The sequence below is a fragment of the Sesamum indicum genome, linkage group LG11, assembly GCF_000512975.1.
Source record: "Sesamum indicum cultivar Zhongzhi No. 13 linkage group LG11, S_indicum_v1.0, whole genome shotgun sequence".
Lineage (NCBI taxonomy): Eukaryota > Viridiplantae > Streptophyta > Magnoliopsida > Lamiales > Pedaliaceae > Sesamum > Sesamum indicum.
In genome coordinates, this window is record NC_026155.1 from 15,202,140 (window position 1) to 15,223,447 (window position 21,308).

Sequence of the window (21,308 nt, forward strand, 5' to 3'; positions counted from 1 at the left end):
AAGGATAGGACTAAATGGTACAAATCAAGATCAATTTTCCTTAAATCTGTTATGAACAGAAAGTGCATCAAAATTGAGACAAAGAGATGCCATCATGAAAGCAAGAAAACTAAATGAAAATTTTAACTCAATTTATGTTTCTCGAAGCATGGAAAGAAACTGTATGGCAAAACTTACTGTCTTAACGTCAAAGATAAAGGAAAATGATTCCTACCAATGTTGCAAACAATATTTTTTGTATTTTGCACAAAAGGTAGCAATTCAAGGAGCGCATCAGTCAACCAAATCCAATAGCATACATAATAAACTTTTCAAATAAGAAAAAGTGAATTTTGGAAAGCACTTTTATCCACATGGCACGCAATTGGGCAGCACAGCAGTAAGCAATGTAATTCCTTTTCTACTGTCAGCAAGGCCTAGCCTCACCTATAATAAAGCAAGTTCTCCGCCTATGGGTAACACGAGGTAGGCAATAGATGCCACTAATGCTTCATGCAGAAATATATCCACAACTAATTCTATGGCCTCAGCTGCTTTATGCGTCAGTTCCTATGATGAGGCCAATGATAATATATTGGAAAATTTTGACAGGAAAGAGGAAGGTTCCTGACATATAAGGAAGGCTCAATATCTGAAGGTTGGTTCGTAACAGGTTACTCACATATCCTTTACCCTCACTTTTGGAAGAAACCTGCTCATAAACTAAGTCGAGTGTGGCTCAAAAAGATTAAGTTCCTCTAGTAAATCCTTATCAAATTTTAGGTACATTCCGAAGTTTGCTACATAAATCCTTTTCTACCACTGAGCTACTATGTTAAGGTTACCTCCATTTCCAGAGCTACACCACTAAGACTTACGCTATTATGCGACTACCTTGAGTAGCACGACTGTTGATCAAAATCTCTGGAGGATTACCTACAATACCTGTTCCATGAGACCTACTAAAAGTCCAGCCTTCATTAAGTGTTTGTTCTTCTTCTGCAAATTCTCTTGCGCAGATACCATATTATACAGGAAACACATGCTCGTTTATTTTATTCACTTACTTTTTCTTACCAAATGCATCTAAACTATTGTGTCATTGTTACTCTCTGTAGAGAGCTACTATTTATGCCACAGGGGAATATGGTGCAACCAGATATAAATAAATCTGGGGCATTAAGTCGGATAAGCAAATACATTATCTAAGCAACATTTAGTCAAAGGTTTTTAGGTCAAGCACATAGTACTTGTTAGGGTAGATCCAGTATGTTTGACCAATCAATAAGAAGATGCATACCTCAGCACGAATGAGCTGGACATCCTTTACTATAAACTCGGCAGCCCTATTTTTCTCTTCTTCTTCAAGCACAGATTTCATATCATCAGCCAAAGCATCTTCATCATTTGTGACACCAAAGGCAGTCAAATCAATATCTCCATCTGGAAGATAAGTTTTCAATGGCACAGATCCATATGGGAATACCTGCCAGAAGTTCAAACATATGATCCAACAAATACAAAAGTAATCTTCGGTGTGAGGAAGAAAGGGAGATTGGGCAAAACAATTGTCCCAAAAGGTTATATCATCAGCTACTTCCTACATGCATAATGTTCACATGCATACAGAAGCCACAAAGATAATAAAGCAGTTTAATGCAGACAGAGAACTGACAGGAAATACCAAGAAAAAATCACGTGCAGTAGAAATACTAAATCCTACAAAAACTACGAATAATAGAGATAAACACATTCGGCTTTCTTCACATGTCACCAGATGTCTATTCCATTCAAATGTAAGAAGCCATAACCCAGCACCCAGATATCCTGTAAGATGAAATTGGTTTGATGCTCAAGGCATTCATTTGTATTTTGTGACAGTGATGGTCAGTATACTTTGTGATGAGGTCCAAAGTTGTAATCATCGGGAAATTGCTCTGGTGTTATCATAGAAAAATCTTCAAAGTGGTAAAGAAATCATTAATAAGCATAATAATGGTGCATGTCAATTCTACGTGGTAGACAGTAAAACAACTTGGCACGCAATACAATACAAACCAAGAATCTGGCAAACCATCTGAGGTGAGATGACATATATCAATGATCATCATCTGATATTACGTCATGTTTGGCTTTCCGACAAAAGTTTGTTTTGCCTTCTTCTTGAGTAGCTCGCATCGCATGACTCTCACAATATGCTTGTCAAATAACAATTATACTAAGACTGCATTGAAAACAAATCTCAACCACAGAAAAGCTAGATGTCAGTGAAAAAAAATACTCGGGGGACTATACTTTAGGCAGTGGGAATATACTAGAGAGATGTTCTTGTTAGTTGATTTGAAAAGGCTGCGTGTTCATCAAGGGAACACCTAATGCGGTTCCTACTGTTTACCCGAGTTAAAAATCATGAATCAATGTACTAAATCTTCTTAGGAATATATCTAGCTGTTACCGATGCAATTATCACTCTCTGGCCATGGCCCTCAGCAGAATAATTTGTAATTTCCATCATCTAAACAGATGTGTTGAAACAGTCAAAATAACAAAATCCACAGCCAAACAACAGAGATGGAGCACCCAACTGCAACGGATGCATTTAAGACATAATGCACATAGACCAGCATTTAACTACGCAACATGCATTGTGACATGAAGCAAATGAAAATCACAACTCCGACGCCACTTAGGCAATATATTTTAAACAATTGTGCTAGTTACTCCAGCTCGCTTATGTCATATACCCATGTAATGGGAAAGAGCAGCTTAAAAACAGTGCAAATCAGAGACCAACCAAGACGGTATAATACACAAAGAGAGACGTGCTCTTACCTTACCTTATAAACAGACAAAACTCTAACTACAGTGAGCTACATTCACAAAGGGAATAATATTCTCAAGTCATAGGCATCTTAACTAGTCCATATAAACTTAATATGTTTAATACATCTATAAATACAAACGGCGAAAAAGTTATCGGATACAGAGTGCCTTTATAATCGTCGAGTAACTGATACGCGCACACCAAGTCATATTAATGACAGCTTCCAGATAACCTCGATAACAAATTTATAGTTTCGAGACGAAATACACGTGGACAAATCGACAGAGCATTTCCGTAACATTAAATACAACCTGTCAAGTGATTCTCTCCATAAATATCAAACACCCTGCATTACTCGGTATCCTGTCCACGTGTTAAAAAAGCAACTTTTTATCTCATATTACCAGCATTCTTCCATTTGGATATTATTCGGCATTAATAGAACACATGAGAGGAATTTGATCAAAGCTAAATTTGCCATAAAGGCTATCCTTGAATTTGAAGCAAAAGAAAACCATGCATGCAAACAAAAGAATAAGTCCGGGCACAGTGAACATTGCAGAGAATCACTCATCTGGGCTACACACAACAAAACACTAAAGACAGAAAAAAACTAAGACACAGTGCCACTGTCTCTAAATGCAAGAAACATGTACACATAGAACGTAAACATACAAATGTATCTAGTCTAGATATCTGTTAAAAAAGAGACTTATGGAAACTTCAATTTCACCTCAATGCCAAGACAATTCCTGATTAATCTCTGAATATAATCAACGACCTCCCTTCTCCTCTCTTCGGATACAGTAGTGGGTTGGACCTTCCGGATTATTTCACGGGCCGCTCTGTCAACTGTGGCCCAATTCTGCCCTCTAATCTCTAACGGGTTTGGCTCAGCGAACGGCGTCGAATGTGAAGCCACGGGCCTCAACTCCGCCGCTGCGCCACCCCCCGGAAGATCACCCATTCAAAAAAAAAAAAAAAAATCTTTTTCTTAAGAAATGATACAGCTAATAAGTTAATCTATTTCAGTTCAATAATTCATACACAGAATAATGAAAACCCAATACACATCATAGAACCATTAAGAGCATTCGATCAGAAACACAGAATTAAATTGGAAAAATATCCAACACAAAACAGGAAACGGAAAAGAAAAAAAAAGAAACACAAAGAAAGATGCTTTCTTTTCCTCTCTGTGAGCGAAATGGGAAAAAGGGTTTGGGGTGAGAGGGGGAAAAAAAAGATGCCAAGAAAATGAAGGGAGTTTTCGGAGTGTTATAAAGAGGAGTGATGAGTTGAAACAGGTGTTTGATTTGTTTCCCTGTTGTGTTAGGTTGAAGCAGAAACAAAAACAGCAAAAATATGCAAATTGTGAATTCCGGTTGGATTGTGTGTATAAATGTGTATCCAATGATATAAATATACACTACCAACTGCAGATAATTTTTTTGTGTAATACAATTACAGCAATCTCATCATGTTTTTTGACCGCCGATTGCGCTGCTCTTAATTTCTCCGATTCTCGTTTATATACGTCATAAAATTTTTCAAGCTATTCTAAATTACTGTTACTAACCCTAGTTCAAAGGCTCCAATCTTTTCACCTACCATACCATACGTATAATAATATAATATAATATATTAATATTCCCTCCTTCAAGCACTTTTTTTTTTGTTTTTTTTCTTTTCCCATGTTTATCCTAACTTTTTTTGTATTTTATTTTGGGGGTTGATGGATATTCCTGCTCAAGGATAAAAAAGATGAATAATAATAAATGATGTGAAATTGGGGAGTATTTGGTGACTCTGCTGTAAGCAGTTTTTGTTTTCATCTTTACCTGTCAAAAGAAGAGGAAAACAAATATTATAGCCTTTTTGTTTGAATGTGTGCAGCAAAATATGTAGGTGGGGTTTTGCCTTTATTCCTTGTGTTTTTTATGTAATTACCCTGAAATTAAATAGCTATTACTGAATACCAACGCAATGCTTTTTCAAGATAAATAAACAAAACAACTCCACTCATGTTGTTACAATCTATAGTTGCACTTGTTTTTATGCTTGAAATCTTTGTATATGATTTATGTTCGTCTCTAAAACTAACAATTGTAAATTTACACCTATTTTTTTTATAAATAGTGAATAAATACACATATAAATACTAAGATATTCGAAAAATTTATTGTAGCATTGCTTGAAAATTTAATATAAGCAAGAAGAGGTGCAAAAGTAGGTTTTTGAATAGAGAAAGATATGGAGGATATTTGTTAAAAGTGGTTATATCAAGTGATGCCTGAGTGAATGGTGATGCAAATGGGCATCCATGACTTGTATGTGATGCCAAAGTTGAGTTGAGTGTTTTTATTATGAAATTTAAATGAATTAATGGGAAATCAAAAGAAGAGCGTAGATTCTGTACCAAAGGAATAATAGTGGATTTGGATTCGGATCACTGAAAATATTCATATTCTTCAACTGAAACGCGAGGGGCAATAAGGAGATTTCACAGGGTTTTGGCTCTGACTTTAGGGATTTTGCTCTTGTATTATTAAAAACCCTAGCACTCACTCACTCTGACGCAAAACTCAATTTAAAATCCTGGTCAATTCCCAAATCTTCTCCTAACTACTATCCATCGGCGACTGAGGAAACTATGGAGGTAAATTACAGAGCTACCACTCAAATGGTGGCGTTGCTTCTGCTTTTACTGACTTCCGTGATTCCCACTTCACTCGCTTATCGACCCGGAGACATCGTTCCGATGAGCCGCATGGGCCAATACCACGCTGTAATCCTCTCCCTCGTATATACCATACGATTTTGGTGTGAATTAATATATTGAATTATTATTTGATCCTTCTTTTTTTGCTCTTTTGTTAAAATTTTTGGAAAACATACAGACGAGAACCATTTGGCATGATATGATCGGCAGGCATTGCCCAATCTTCGCTGTTAATCGTGAGGTCAATTTATTTAGGGCTTTCTTTGATATTAGGAATTATTTGTTTGGAATGTTAATAGCTGCTTCTTTTTGGTGTCCAGGCGTTGATTCCGATACCGAAACCCACTGGATATACTGGAGCTGATCCGTACAAGATGTATGGCTCGAGTTCTCTCTCATAGTTTTAGAATGGTTATAATAGAAGTCATCAAATCGTTTGAAGCCATCTATTTTACACTTATTCTCTAGAGTGGTAAAAGGAACTTCTTTTAGGGGCAAGTTGCTAGCCAGTGTAGTAATTATGTTTTCTTAGCTTACACTAAGAATTCCTCGGTAGATAGTCAAGCTTCCCCCCGCACATTAGTTTTCCAATCATTTGCCTGTAGATCATGCCCTTATTTGTATATTATATAACTTCTTTTCTTGTTGATTATTTCATCACAAGTTAGTGAAAATCTTTACGCCTACGTGTATCAATCATGATACTTATGCCAAAAATCACTGAGGTGCAGATCATTTCAAGTTGGACGAGAAAAATTTTACGTTCCATGGCTTTTTGTTATAAACCGGAAGAGTTCAGAGGTGCCAATGATTGAGATGAATCTGGTAAGGCCTGGTTTTGATAGAGATGTTCTCATATGATGTTAAATTTGGAACTCATCCTCTTTGTATGGTTTTTTAGTGGGGTGAACTAGGGGCTGCAAGATGGAGTTGGAGTGCTTGGTTTAAGTGTGACTGTTCTTTGCATAATATTTGGTTCCATGACTCTAGTTCTTTGTCTTCTGAAGCCTCAGATCTTTGGACTTGTTATGCTTAGTTACAGCACAGAAATGCCATGTCTCTGTATAGTAACATTTATTTATCAATATTTTAGTTTTCTATGCTGATGAAGTTTCACATTTCTTTTCCAGAGGTACTCGGGGGCTGATTTGCTTGGTGTCACTGCAAAAGTTGTAGATATGCCTAATAGCTGTACGTTATTCTTTATGACATAGATATCTTCATTCCTGAACTATAAATCTTTGAAGCTTTCCCCTTGGAGATTTATCTTTTTGTCTTGTATGTATGCAAATATGCGTTCGCTTCTATGATTCATCTACCAACAGAGAATCCTTGTAAAAAATTTGACATTTTTGCCTCATCTCTTTGACTGTGTTATATTTTCTCTTATGTTTGACAATACTGGCTTCTGACTTTGTGAAAGTTTCTTAGCTACATACTAGTTTAAGCAGAAGACTGGAGTTCAATAGTTTATATACGTCTAAGTATGCTGAATTTAGAGGATAATTTATTTATATTTGATAATTCTTTGTAGATTCTTTATGTGAACTCTTTATTCAGTGATAAATACAACTTTCTCCAATGGACAATGCTTTTCTATTTTCTTATAAACCAATATGAACCAAGGAGCATGCAATTCCTTCTAAAATCATATAATTATTTTTTGTTGAAGTGCTCAATGTAGATGCAGGTATCTGCGCGTGTGAGTCTGTGAGATATTGCCACAATCAGGGGTATTAGATGCATCCCAGGAGCATTTATGTTTTACACCAACACACGGCCTTTCACGAAAGTGTCTGCTTGGCATTTATTATGCTTTTCCGGTCTTGCATCTTTGTTTTCTATTAGAGATTCTGTTGTCGCATCATTTGACCTGTATTTCTGTTGTCTTCTTTTATTCTTCATGACACAGTAAACTTGCTAGTGTTTGTGATTTTCTATTAATCTATGGGTAATCATACTTTCAAGAGCAACAGGCTGAAATTTCTCGTTCATTCTACTGCTTATCAGATGTGGAACTTCATCCAGACATCCGTAACCAATTTTGGGATCAGCAACAATGGCCAAAACATATTCTTGTCAGATACACATGGTAAGTTTCTGTTTATGTCCTCTGACTATTATGGATGAATCCGCTAGGTAGATCAGATGTAACATTAGAACCTGGCAAGCACCAGATGTCTAGGGGTGGGAACGGGGCGGTTCAGGGACCTGGCCTCTCCAGCTTCAGGCCACACCTGTTACCTGCCTCGGCCCGCCCCACTACAAAACCCACCGGGACGGGTTTAACCGGATCATTTCATATACTTTTTATGCCAAATAGATAGGAAAAGAGGGGGGCGGGGGAGAGAGAGAGAGAGGTGGCAACGGTGAGGGGCAGGGTGACGGCGAATGGAGATGGTGAGGGGCAGGACGAGCAGCGAGGGGAATGCGAATTTGAGAGAGGAGAAAAGAGAGAGAGAAGACTAGATAGGAATTGAGTGAGAAGAGAGAAGATAGAACAAATAGAGAAGACTCGAGAAGAGAGAAGATATGAGAAAGAGAGAAGATAAAACAAAGATTGAAGACTGGAGAGAGAGATCAGAGAGACAAGACAGGAGAAATCGAGAGAAAAGAGAGAAGACAACTAGCGTTGGGGGAAAATATTTACATAAAAAAAAAAGATTAAATTAATCTGCCGGACCAGACGCCGTATTTTTTTAGGACCTGCTACCCATCCCGATTTCCATTTTTAAACCTGATCCCAACCCATTTGGGATGGGTCCGGGGCAGGGTTGTCTGGGTTCGGGTCCAATTGCCACTCCTTCACATGCCTGCAACTACATCTTGGTTGCTTATGAAATTAGGTTTTGTGGACATAGTTTGGTGGGTTTTCTGTGTTGTTAATATCAATTTATTGTGGATAAACCTCTGTTAGGATGGCATTGTTTCGCATCTGTTAATTGACTAATTTGTAGGTTGCATCTGTTTGTATCTGTTTTGCATGTGTGATTGGTGTGCAATGATACCAAATAACAAGTAGCTACTCAACTAACAAGCCGAGCAGCTCTTTGATAGAGCAAAATGGCTATATATACATTTCCAGAAATCATTGATTTTGGTTTATAGAAGTGAATCTTTATCATATTTGTATCCAGTATCGTGATTTATTTCTAGTTAATATGATGGTTGCACAATTTGCTGAATATATTGTTCTGATTAACAGGGAAGAGCAGTCAGAGATCGATGTGGCTTCTGGATTTTATGTTCTCTTTGGATCAGGTAAATGGCTTTCCGTTTGAAATAAATGATCAACTGACAAGATACTTATACTTAAAAGTATGGATTTGATGTGCTATTTGTATTTTATTGCAGAGTCTTTCCTTGTTAATTGCTTTGATGTACAGCCTTCTATTAATTGTGACGCTGAGCATTTGCAGTTGTATTTGTTTGTGTCATTTTGGAATTCATATATCTTTGAATCATTCTGTGTCGTATTTCTAATATCTGTTCAATTGGTCCTCAACCAGGACTGATGTTGTCTTTCGTTCTCGCAATCTATGTTCTACAATCATCTCAAGATAAATTGGCAAGGTATCTTTCCATCCAACATGGCTCATACAGTCGTACTCCAATCATGTAGCTAGTTGTGCTACAGTTTTGACCAGTTATTATTAGATTGTTAAGAACTGAGGCTTTTCGACTTGTTATCCGGTATATGGTCAGAGTTGATCATTCTATTGCAAATTTTAGGTTTGTGAAGGAGACTGTAGCGGAGACCAACATGCCTGCCGGAGGTGTTGCTAAAGTTGAATGATCTTTTCATGAGGTCTAAGGTCCATCCCTCTGCAAAATGTTTTAAGTTTCAATGACACTGCCATTTTTAATATGCAAGTTGCATTTGAGCATGCAAAAGAAGTAGGGTTTGGTGAGGGGATACCAGGGGGCAAGTTGGAACTGGATGATTTGACAATTGGCAGGAGAAGTTCTAGAAAGCAGCCAAGGGCCACTGTCAGAAGCTGTATGGACTAATTTCACATTCATTCTTGATATATTTGTAGATAAGCAAGTTGAATCAGGTTTTAAGGAACATTAATTTTCTTTTTCTTCAACCTAGATTTGGGTTATTATTATTTTCCGTAGTATTGTGGCCCCTCTGTCTTTGCTGAATACTTACTTCATTCCTTATACTAGTTACTTCATACTCTCTACGAATTTACAGTTAGTTCAGTGAGTTGCATGAGTTGATTAAACACCTTGTCTAATTAGCAGGTTATTTCTCTTAACAATCCGTACATGATTTTAACTTTTAAGGGTCATTTAATGGCAACATAAACGCAGAAATTATTTTCATTGGTGCTAATATGAAGTTTAAGGGTAGATTACAACGGACTCCCATAAACTCCTCATTGTTTGAAAAATTAGAACTATCCTCTTGAAATAAACGATCGTTTAACAAATATGTCCTTCTAATGGGCTGCCACGAGGGGGTATTTATTATATTACTGTTAATTTTATAGGTATTTATAGTTTTTAAAACAATAAGAAGATATTTGTAATTGTGATAGATTTTAGGGGAGTTTGTTGTAATTTACTCAAGTTTTAAATGGTTTTAGGAAATATGACCCTCAGTTTTAAAATGATTGACTATATGTAACCGGAATAAATCTGAGATCCCGCTTTGCTTTCACCGAGAAAACCATAACCAATTTACGAATCTTAGGATTAACTTCAAGCATGGGCACCACCGTAAGCTGTTGTAGGCTTGTAGCTCATAGAAGAGTGTAAATAAAGTAGTTCTGATACCACGGATTCCAAGTTTCACCTCGTCTCCTGGCCTGATATTATTATCTGTATTACAAGTTTGTTTGTGATGCAAAGTTTTGGGATTCTATTGCAGGTGTATAAGCCGCCTGCTTATGCAGGGATGAGGGACTGTCTAATGAGATGATTTTGGTAACAAAACGGACTGGAAATGATGCAAACGAGAAAACGTCCCACTTTTGCTGTGGCTTATGGAGCCTAGGAACGAACCAAGCTTGAGATGAAAGATTAACACACATAATGTCTTTTTCGTTTTCCGTATTTCCCTTCTTGCTGCTAGGTCTGTCAAAATTTTGTTCCATGTATTTGGGAAGTAAGTGCGCTCAGTGAATCAAATTTTTTTAAAAGGTCTCGGAACTATAACTCGGTTCATTGATGATCCTACATGTAGGATGCAAATACATATATTTTATCATAAAGTTAATTATGATTGTTCCCAAACTTAAAATGTTGGGATCTCCTGAGAATGATCGTGTCCAGCGTGAGGGAATATATCCCTTGGGGACTGCGCAAGAAGTATTTTAAGCCCACTGGATGAGTTCAATCCAACACCTCATGCCTTTTATTGTGGTAACTAAAATGTTTATGCATAAATATTAGAACAGACTAAAAGTTAAATATCAGTAGAACAGTATCAAAGAACATCAGTTAAAAAGATGATAGTATTATATATGAAGCATGCCATGGGAAACATATAGATGTATTTTAGTCTCCACCAAATAAATTAAAGGGGGTGTCAATTGGGTTCCAAATTTTGTCAAAATTTAGCTTCAACACCAATTGTTTTTCTCCCTCGAAGTTGGGCATCGATAGCCAGCCCAGATGCATGCTTCTCACGGCACCTTTCTTGTTACTCTTTCTTTTTTTAAATGTTGGAGACCATTTTCTGTACCAAATTAATATTAAAAAGTTAAAAGAAAATTTGGATGTAATTAAAAATCTTTTTGGAGCATTTCTTTTTATTCTTTATCATTTACAATGGAGAGTAATATACGTATCTGTGCAGCACTTTCTCTAATAGCTCATATACAAAGAATTCCTTATCTTTCCATCTAATATTCCACATTCCCACACTCTCTTTTTCAATCTTTTGAGAGTTTAAATTAGATAATTATTTGAGGAAATATGTTTTACCAAATGTAGTAAAAGCAGCAAAGAATGGTGGTTCAAAAGATAAGCATCAGTACATTAATTAGTGGCGATGACTCGCAATGATCATCATTAGTGGAATTTAGGAGTGATAATTAAGAATAATATCTTTATGGAATGCGTTTATGGGAATTAATTGGGGCCACTCCACCTTAATTAATCAGTCCCCCCACTACATACATTATATATATATATATATATATATATATAACTAGCTAGGTTCTAGTACTTATATACATACGATGAATACAAAACATAATTGAGTCATATTAAAACTTATTAATTAAGAAGTTAATTATATATATATATATATACTTTGTAATTAACATTTTATTTTGTTTTACTTAATATGTATATATGTCTATGTTGAAGGACACTTGTAGGGAGGAAAGGAATAAGCAGGGCAAGAAGGAGACAACAATCGGTTAAGTAGCCACTAATTAATGTATATATTGCAAACTTTTTAGTGACAGGTAAGCATGTGATCCGACATTAATGTTTCCTCCAAACTACAAATATATATATATTTAGTCGTACGTATGTTTGATTAATCTTTTAATTTTTCAAGAACAAATAATATATATATATATATATATGTGATCATGATAATGGGATGTTAATATTTTTAATTATACCCTTCAAATTGCATATATATATATATATATATATATTAAGTAATCAGATGATATATAGTAAAAGTTAATTAAGTGGAGTGGAGTGGAGTGGGATGGGGTGTCCTGCAGCTAGATAGATTAATAAAGTATATTTGATCATATGTATAAATTAGGCAAAATGTTTTTTTAGATCCATAAAATAATAATAGAATTTTTTGATACCATAATTATGACATATGATGCTTTTAATCCTATAAAACTCAAAATTAGGTCTTTTTAGTTAAAAAAAAAAAAAAAAAGTCATTTTGGCCGCAGAAGCTCATACATTCGTCTTTGAATTAAAGAAACTCGTGTTCAAACGTGCTCGACCTACACACAATTCTAATTGATTGATGCGGTTAAAGGGGAAAATGGTACGGGGACTCACACTCACACTCATCAACCAACCCTGCCCTGCCCCTCCATGTGGTTCATGCCTAATTGGTTTACTAGGGTATCTTTGCACGATAACAATTTTAATTAGTTAGGGTTTTGTACAGAAACATATATATTTATCGCCATTAATCGTCTCTTGGAGCACTCCATCAACCATTATTAATTCTTAATTAACCCTTCAAATATACTTAAAGATGTTATTTAATTAATTAAAGTCCTTAATTACAACGTATGTATATATATATATATATAAAGGAAGTCCAAGAAGACATGTAAGTAAACAGAGCGAATGTCGGAATTAATTTGATTCCTAAGCGTAATTCTTATGATTGATAAGATGAAATAAGGATAATTGATGGTGTGTTCCGGATCCTTAATAAAAAATAAATGACCTGCACTACACCTACCCCAACAAACCATTCTTAATTTTGATTGCCTCGCCTAATTCTAACATATATGTATCTATGTGATTAATGCTTCACGTCCACACCTTATAAGTCTTCACGTCCACATCTCATGCATTTGGAAGGAAAATCGTCATCTACCATCTTCTAACTAATATATATATATAAGTCCATCCACATTTCTTTTCATCAGATTTTCAAATTTAGGTAGTGGTAATAAATTCAGATGAATGTTGGCACAGGTTGGTTGTAAATTAATGAATTAATTCCTAGCTATAGAGTACAGTGGCAGTAAGTGAAAGCGTGATCACATGATCCATTATAAAATAGCTATGAGTTAATGGTAATTTATGAGTGTGAGTGCAACATTGAATCATGTTCTAAAGCAAACTTTTAATGCTTTTCTGGTACGGGGAATGTCAAAAAGTGAAGCATAAGATATATATATATATATATGTGTGTGTGTGTGTGTGGGATTAATTTGCTCAAATTCAACTTAATTCGCAAATGCTTTGTTCGTATTAAATAATTGATAAGCTTTATATATACCACGCATGGGTTTGGACTTATGAAGCAACTCAAAAGCCACCTTCAAAAAGTGATTATAGCTAGCTTTAATTAAGCAGCTAGCATATATATATATATATATATATATATAATATTAAAAACTCAGAAACCTAAGTAAAAGGAAAAGAAAACATCATGTAATTTTTTTCTTTTGTGATGAAGATTCCACATTGAGTATACATATATATAAAGGTCATTTTTTGACATGGCAATCTGACTTGTGATTGGTCAGGAACTGGAACTTTTTGCACTTTTGAAATGCTTGCTAGCTTTTGGCTTCTCTTGATATAATACTACTTTTTCAGAAATAATGGCTTTCCCCCGATTTTGTGCCAAACCACTCTATATGTTAATTATATACAGTATAGTGTGGTATTGATTTCAATCAGGACAAAGGAGCAACAATTAATGTGGTGCAGGATTGGGTATTACTGTATTTCCATCCTATATATATATATGTCTCGACTCTGGAACGCAAACACACAAACACTCATCTAGCTAGCTACTTATTCCATTATCAACTTGTATGATCTACATATGCATAGCTTCTGCCTAATTAATTAGGAATTATATACATGTTTTCCAGCTCAGATTGGTTGTGTATTTGTGTTGGAGAAACAAAAGCAATCTTTACTTTTGCTGCTTTTTATATAGTTAAAATTATTATATATATATATATATGACTATTCAAACACCAATTATTTGTCTCCTGTTCCCCATTTTATTGAATTTTGTGTTTTCGATGCTCTCAGCCTCATCAATGATGGCACCAGCAATTGCTGTTTTAATTGGTTGTATATATTTTGTTTAATCTTTTGTGTACAATTATTTGAGGGACCATTCATCATCCATCATCCATCATCCATCATCCATCATCCATCATCCATGTACGTACCATTGAGAGACGTTTTAGTTAATAATTAGGGGTTTTGTGACCTCCAAATCCATAAATGCATTTTAACTTAATTGAAAACAAGTCATTCAAGAAAAGAAGGAAGCATTCACAAGCAACTTGCTAATTAGCTGCTACCAAAATTATATATCCATATATCCTCAATTATTGCAATATTCATCTGAGGAGCTGTGCAACATGGAAAAGATCTCTAGAGGGGTCACATGATGTACGGATACATTCGTTTAGATATTGTATGCTTTTGCGAATTAGCTTCTCCAAGAGTTGTTCTAATTAATTAATAAAGTCTGGCCTTTCTGTTCACTAATTATGAGCTCAATATGTTGTCCTAATTAACCATAAGCAATTCATCAAGAATGTGGATCTTCAGACATGCATATATATATATATATATATATTTCAATGATTTTGTCTCATGAGTTACAATTTGGTTTTCAATTGTCCACTGTCATTGTTACTATATGTTGTTTAACGTGCATAACAATTTAAGACATGTAATTACGTAATTATTAGATGAATAGTTACCTAGCTCAATAGTTAGAATTATTTTTATATATTATTAATTAAGAGAAAACCATATATATATATATATATATATATATTAAAGATTTCATTTGAGTTGAACTAAGTATGTATCATGTGGACTGAAAGCGGAAGCAAAAGGTTTAGAATGTTTGTATATATCCGAGTCTCATGTCATTTTGAGAGCGACATTTGGTTATCACCAATAAAATTAAGGCTCACAGTAACAAATGCTTAATTAGGGGTAGTACTGTACGCAGTGTGCAAATTATATGCATCTTGCATACAATTAAACAAGAAAGAAAAAGAAATTATTTAAACAAGAATATATAATTAATATTTAAGTGTTGTCATTTCCTGTAATTAATATTTAAGTAGTTGCCAAGTACTTTTAGCTTATCTGGCAGTAAAGCATATGCTGCTGCGAGCTACCTACTTAGCTATAGCTATACAAATGAGAAGAAGAAAATTAGAACAAGTGTGGTTTAACTACATATATATATATCCCTACATATTATTCTTCAATCATTTGATTTTTACCGGCTAATAATCTTAATATATGTACATTAAAAGATTTTACTAATTAATTAATTACCAATACATAACATGAGACAGAAAAAGGATGATTAATTGATTGATGAATATGTTTATATATATATTAATTAAAAGAAGAAAGAAAAAGATGTATAATTGAGAGCAGATGAAAGACATTAATATTGTTTAAAGAAATCAGCATCCACCTGGAAATTAAAGCAAATGAAAAAGAAATAATATAGTGTGCGTACGTATTATGATTTGATCACAGACACCAGCAAAGTGTTCATCTGGCGTATATAAATCAGGACCTAATTGCCTCTCCCTCTCTGCTTCTATCTTTCTAGCTATATATATATATATATACACACACACACTTACACTTATATATATTGCTAAAACATATCGCATATGTCACGGTCAATGTCCGAATGCATTAATCGTCTTGTGGTGTTTCAATGTCAAGATCTAGCAAGGCAGCTGGCTGATGTTTTTCCTCAGGATATCAAGAGAGGACACATTTTTGAAAACATTAAGGTTGGGCTGATGATTAGTATATATATATGTTTTGGGTGTTTGATTGATACTATATATTTGTTAGCATATGCAATCTAGGTACTAAAATTAGGATAAATACAAACACAAAAAGGGTGATGATTTAATTATATAGGAGGAGATAGTATAAAGTAATGTAGTGATGTTTGTATTATCCTCTGTCTTCCAGTTGTTCCATCCGCACCCTTGCTCTCGTTCAACGTCCACCTCCTTTCTTCTGCTCCCTTTGATCTTAATTACCTCTCTCCTTTTTCTTGTCTCTTAGCTTGTGCAGCTACAGTCATGTGCAAAATGAGTGAATCTCCAGAACTCCAACTTCAAAGCTTTAGTGCCGGCGGAGTTAGTGGTGAGGGTGATGAGATCAAAGTCGACGAAACCAATGCGGAAACAAGAAATAAATCAGTACAAGAGAGAGATGGAGATGGAGATGGAGATGGAGGATCCTTTTGCCCTTTCTTCCGACGAGTGCCCTTGAATGAGGTATGCACCACTACATTCATTCATTTCATGACAAGGACGAATGTGAATTAGCATTATTCATTATTGTTGTTTGGAAAAATTAATTATTTTCTATTTGTTTGTCCGAGAAAGTTGCATCGGAGTCATTTTCTTAACTTGTTTGCCACCAAGGCCAAGGTGCATATACGAGACTATACTGCTTCCTGCTCAAAAAGTAGCCTTTTCAGTTTTGAGTTCAAAAGTTTTGCCTCTCTCTGCGTGCGAAAACTTTCACGTCCATTCTACTTGTCATTTCTTATTATAATCCATCAAACCAAATTTATAATGTGCTGAGTTTCGTATTCCACTTGTTTTAATTGTTGTGTGAAATGCACAAGCAAATGGAATAGAGGAGTAGAAATTTGAATGCAAAATTTAGCATGTATTTATATATAATTGTTGATCAGATGTAGGTATATATGGCTGATAAAAACACAAGTATAGGATAGTTAGTGTATATATTCTCTTCTTCAGCTCTTGGCATTTGGTGGAGAAAGGCTCACATGTGCTGGGACTGGGAGACCATATATATATATATATGCCTGATTTTGTCTTTCATATTTATTATCAGCTCATCTTTTGACTTTGTAGTTAGCGATCAATTAGTCATGATTTGATGCAAATATAAACGCGAACCCGCCATATCAGGAAAAAGAAAAACATTTGAAAGCTGCTTTTGGACATGTTTTGATGTGGTAATTCCTGGTTTTCTTTCTCTTTTTTTTTTTTTTTTTTTTTCTGTTTCTGTATATGGTCTTAATGTTTAAAGCAAATATTGTTGAAGCATGCTAATTTATTAATGAGGATGTAATAATTGTTTGCCCTACCACCACAAGCATTCATCCAGGTGTTGCTACATCAGCACCCATACATTCCAATCTCTTAAAATTTTTCAGATTTTTATGGGTCTAATGATAGCCTGTGGTGTCGTCTGAATTACTTACTTAAAACTTATATGCTTATTACTTACTTTACATCAAATCTTGTCATTTTTAAGAATGGGTTACACCAAATTAAATAAATTGACACGTGAAGCCGGGGTTCCATTTAATTGGCTTAATTCGGTTCATGAGTCTGAGGACCCAATTTCTTCACAAATTATACACTTCATATATAATTTCCCCTTAATTTTATAAATAATTGTGAAACCCTAGCTGATTTTATAAACTGTGTATTTTCTGAAACTCCAAATGTATATTTATATATATATATATATACACACACACAAATATTCCTTTATTCTTTTACGTTTTATTAGTATATACCTTGATCATCGTCACTTTTCTACTTTATTTAACTCACATAAAAGACTAGGATCAGAGATCAAATAAAATAAACGTAAGAGTGAAAATTTCCTTCAACTTTTCCAATGTCTATATATTCACATCTCTGCTAGAGAAGAAACAATTAGAATCATTTAAATTAAACACATTTATAATTTTTCTCTTTCATTGTAATTAATTTCAAGAAAATATTACCCATCACTGCTTACGACAGACACCAATCTCGGAGTTGGGAGAGAGTACAAGACAACCAAAAAGTTACAGGGAAGGAAAAGTGTAGTATACAAAAAAGAAAAAAAAAATTATAATATTATATAAAGATGATGAAATAATATGGCAGAAGGAATACAATTTTATTATTATATAAGAGTGATGAGTAGGAGTTGATGATGAGTGTTGGCTGAGCTGGACATTCAGCATTCGCTTCTTAGTATTATTATAATACTAATTAAACCCTCTCTTGACCCAAATTGTGTTCATGTGGTACTACCACTGCTACTGCTACCTCGCTTGTATAATTAATTCATGGACTTGAGATCTTAATTTGAATATTGTAATATTAAAGAAATAAATAATATAATTAATTTTGCAGTGTCCTCGTCGTCCCTAGTATTGGAAATCTTGGTTCCAGTCTAGTGCCAACTCATGAAATGCATATGTCAATCTTCACTCAACAACATAAAATTAATCTCTTTGCTATATATGCATTTTTCTTTTAATTTCAGAAACAATTAAAAATCAAGCATTATGTCAGGTATCCAATATGCATGCATGGTTGATAAAGTTGAATCTTCCAAAGTAATATATATAATATTTTTTTGCCTTAATTGGTTGATTTTGTATTGACAAGCCTGGTTTTTGAATTGTGAACATGGTGGGATTGGATTCCGTGGTGGCAGGCAGTTGAAGAGCTATTCGCACTAGGGAAGGTAGCATGTCCCGTGGCACTCACAACATTGCTCTACTTCTCCAAAACCATAATCTCCATGCTTTTCTTGGGGCACATGGACAAGGCTGAACTTGCTGGGGGCTCACTAGCCGTCGGTTTTGCCAACGTTACTGGTTTCTCAGTCATGAAAGGTCTCTGCACGGGCATGGATCCCATTTGCTGCCAAGCCTTCGGCGCCAGGCGCTGGCCAGTTCTCAGCCAAACATACATAAAAACTGTCATCCTACTCCTCGTCGCCACCATCCCCATGGCTTTGCTCTGGCTCAACGTCGAGCCCGTATTCCATCGTTTAGGCCAGGATCGGGTGATCAGCAAAATTGCCAAAAGTTACCTAGTCATCTCACTTCCCGAATTGCTAACTCATGCTAATCTAATTCCTCTCCGCACATTTTTAAGAACTCAGGGCTTAAACTCACCCAACACCATCATTGCCACTTGTGTTTCCGCTCTTCATTTGCCTATAACTTATTTTCTTGTTACATATTTGAACTTAAGAGTTAAGGGCATTGCGTTGTCCTCGGTCATTTACTCTCTCAACATGAATATTGGCCTATGGATTTATCTGATTTTCTCAAAAGCCGCCATAAAGCCATGGGTTGGCGCCACTCTTGGCTCGATTATCCACGGATGGAAGCCGTTATTGGGACTGGCTTTACCCAGCGTGTGTCAGGTATGTCTGGAATGGTGGTGGTATGAAATCATTCTCTTCCTCAGCGGCTTGCTTCCCAACCCGGAGTCATGTGTGGCGGCTATGGGAATATTAATCCAAACAACCGGCACCGTTTACGTTTTCCCATTTTCTCTGGGGCTCAGCATTTCTCAGCGCGTTGGCCACGAGCTTGGGGCCGCACATCCTGCTCGAGCGCAGCTTGCAGCAATGATTGGAATCCTAATCGCCGTCGGTTACGGCGTCTCGGTTTTCGGGTTGAGCGTGGTACTGAGATCATTATGGGGAAAACTATATACAACCGAACCTCAGGTGTTGGCTTTAATATCATCAGTGCTTCCAATTCTGGGGTTGGCTGAAATAGGAAACGCTCCTCAGACGGCGGCATGCGGGGGGTTGACAGGTTCGGCGCGGCCGAAAGTGGGGGTGAGGATAAACATAGCGGCGTTTTACCTGGTGGGGTTGCCGTGCTCAGCGGTATTTGCGTTCAAGCTGAAGCAAGGGTTTCAGGGGCTGTGGATGGGATTGGTGGCGGCTCAAGCAGCATGTATGAGTATGATGCTGTACACATTGGCTAGGACTGATTGGAAGCATGAGGCTAAGAGGGCTGAAGAGCTAACAACGGCTGTGGGGGAAAAGGATGATTCCGCAGGAACTAACCTGGTTGCTTGATTCTTGATACTGATACTAATTATTAATTTCTGGGACACACCCATTTGATGATTTGAGTGTAAATGGCTTTTAGTTTTTGGTGAGCATTAATTAATTATTGTTTGTTTTGATTTGATTTGTTTTGTTTGTAACAGGTACATATAGGTGTATGCAAATGAATAAATTAATTAGGCAAAGATGAGATGAGGGAGGGTGCGAGGGCAGTCACCTCATTCGAAAATAAAAATAATTAATTTACATGGAATATATGATAGATGCACAATCACAATATCCTTGTGTTTTTTCTATTATAATTGAAGTCATGATTCCACTCAACCTGTTTTTGAATGATAATTATAAATGCATGATTGAACCTACCTAGCTACCTACATTATAACCAAATTAATTGCTAATCAATCATAACAAACTATATAAGCTTCTTTAATCATATCACTTCATTTTCAAAATTAATTATGGATATATGTATTTCTGATTAATCTATTCATATATATATATATATATCTTTTTATACATAATTATGAATTTTAAGTTTTTTAATTTATGCTATATATGTAATCTGAAGAATAAAACTTATTTGTATTATTAATTTAAAAAAATCTCTTTCATTTTATTTTTACATAATTAGAACTTTTATAAAATATATTTTAATTATTAATTAATTTAATCAATGCATATATCACGGGACACACATTAGTATATATATATATATAGTGGAAGGCAGGTGCCCTAATTGATTTAGAAATATTAATTGCCAACATATATAGATCTAATAGCATTAATTAATTAATTAAGAAATTGGTTTTACGGAAGTCCACTAACAAAATTAATGAGGGGTACGTGTGTGTGCATTTCTGCATGTGTACGCAACTACGCTAATAAATGGATAATGTTTTTAATTAATGAGGAGCTAGCTAGCTTTACTTAATTAAGTGGCCACAAATCACTTTAACACCCCAAGTTTGTATTACTTTTTATGGTTATAATTACTGGAAAAAAAATTATAATTTTAATTTTATAATGTAGGAGTGGTAGTATTGGTTTTGCATGAATTAATTTTCGTAATTTACTCTTATAATTTTTGTATAATTTGAAAAGTGGGGTAGGCGCCATCCTTAACAATCCAATTTCTATATATGCGTAATGCACTTTCATCATCTTATAATATGAGTTTATGTACTCTCACCTCACCCAACCCAACCCATCCCATCCCATCCCATC

General features: G+C 35.2%; 3 protein-coding genes across 5 annotated transcripts in view; 2 read left to right on the forward strand and 1 right to left on the reverse strand.

The window, feature by feature from the left end:
- The window catches only part of LOC105174651, an 8,887-nt gene extending 4,558 nt beyond the window's left edge, over window positions 1-4,329 (reverse strand). Inside the window, exons 1-2 of the mRNA XM_011096822.2 lie at window positions 3,537-4,329; window positions 1,280-1,465 (exon numbers count right to left, since the gene is read on the reverse strand). Of these exons, the coding sequence (XP_011095124.1) occupies window positions 1,280-1,465; window positions 3,537-3,770 (420 nt within the window). The 5' untranslated portion in view covers window positions 3,771-4,329. The remainder of the gene's footprint in view (window positions 1-1,279; window positions 1,466-3,536) is intronic.
- LOC105174652 lies at window positions 5,369-10,484 on the forward strand. 3 transcript variants are annotated; one of them, XM_011096825.2, is made up of 10 exons: window positions 5,369-5,591; window positions 5,704-5,766; window positions 5,846-5,901; window positions 6,257-6,350; window positions 6,656-6,716; window positions 7,536-7,617; window positions 8,731-8,786; window positions 9,035-9,098; window positions 9,258-9,333; window positions 10,405-10,484. In XM_011096825.2, the coding sequence occupies exons 1-9, from the start codon at window positions 5,457-5,459 to the stop codon at window positions 9,319-9,321; spliced, it is 675 nt and encodes a 224-aa protein (XP_011095127.1). In that variant the 5' UTR covers window positions 5,369-5,456; the 3' UTR covers window positions 9,322-9,333; window positions 10,405-10,484. The 3 variants fall into 3 exon arrangements, with proteins under 3 accessions (XP_011095127.1, XP_020553779.1, XP_011095125.1); XM_020698120.1 differs by lacking the exon at window positions 10,405-10,484 and adding an exon at window positions 9,418-9,736; XM_011096823.2 differs by lacking the exon at window positions 10,405-10,484 and having other exon boundaries at window positions 5,370-5,591; window positions 9,258-9,736.
- On the forward strand, window positions 15,885-20,266 carry LOC105174743 (protein DETOXIFICATION 53). Its single transcript, XM_020697997.1, has 3 exons — window positions 15,885-16,003; window positions 16,287-16,501; window positions 18,702-20,266. Exons 2-3 carry the CDS (start codon window positions 16,304-16,306, stop codon window positions 20,088-20,090), a joined length of 1,587 nt encoding a protein of 528 aa, XP_020553656.1. The 5' UTR covers window positions 15,885-16,003; window positions 16,287-16,303; the 3' UTR covers window positions 20,091-20,266.

Excerpts from the sequence above, each read along its gene's own strand:
- LOC105174652 (XM_011096825.2), top strand. The coding sequence starts at position 5,457 with ATGGAGGTAAATTACAGAGCTACCACTCAAATGGTGGCGTTGCTTCTG. Across the intron at positions 5,902-6,256 it reads GGAGCTGATCCGTACAAGAT|ATCATTTCAAGTTGGACGAG; the intron begins GTATGGCTCGAG and ends ACTGAGGTGCAG. Across the intron at positions 6,717-7,535 it reads TGTAGATATGCCTAATAGCT|ATGTGGAACTTCATCCAGAC; the intron begins GTACGTTATTCT and ends ACTGCTTATCAG.
- LOC105174743 (XM_020697997.1), top strand. The coding sequence starts at position 16,304 with ATGTGCAAAATGAGTGAATCTCCAGAACTCCAACTTCAAAGCTTTAGT. Across the intron at positions 16,502-18,701 it reads GACGAGTGCCCTTGAATGAG|GCAGTTGAAGAGCTATTCGC; the intron begins GTATGCACCACT and ends CCGTGGTGGCAG.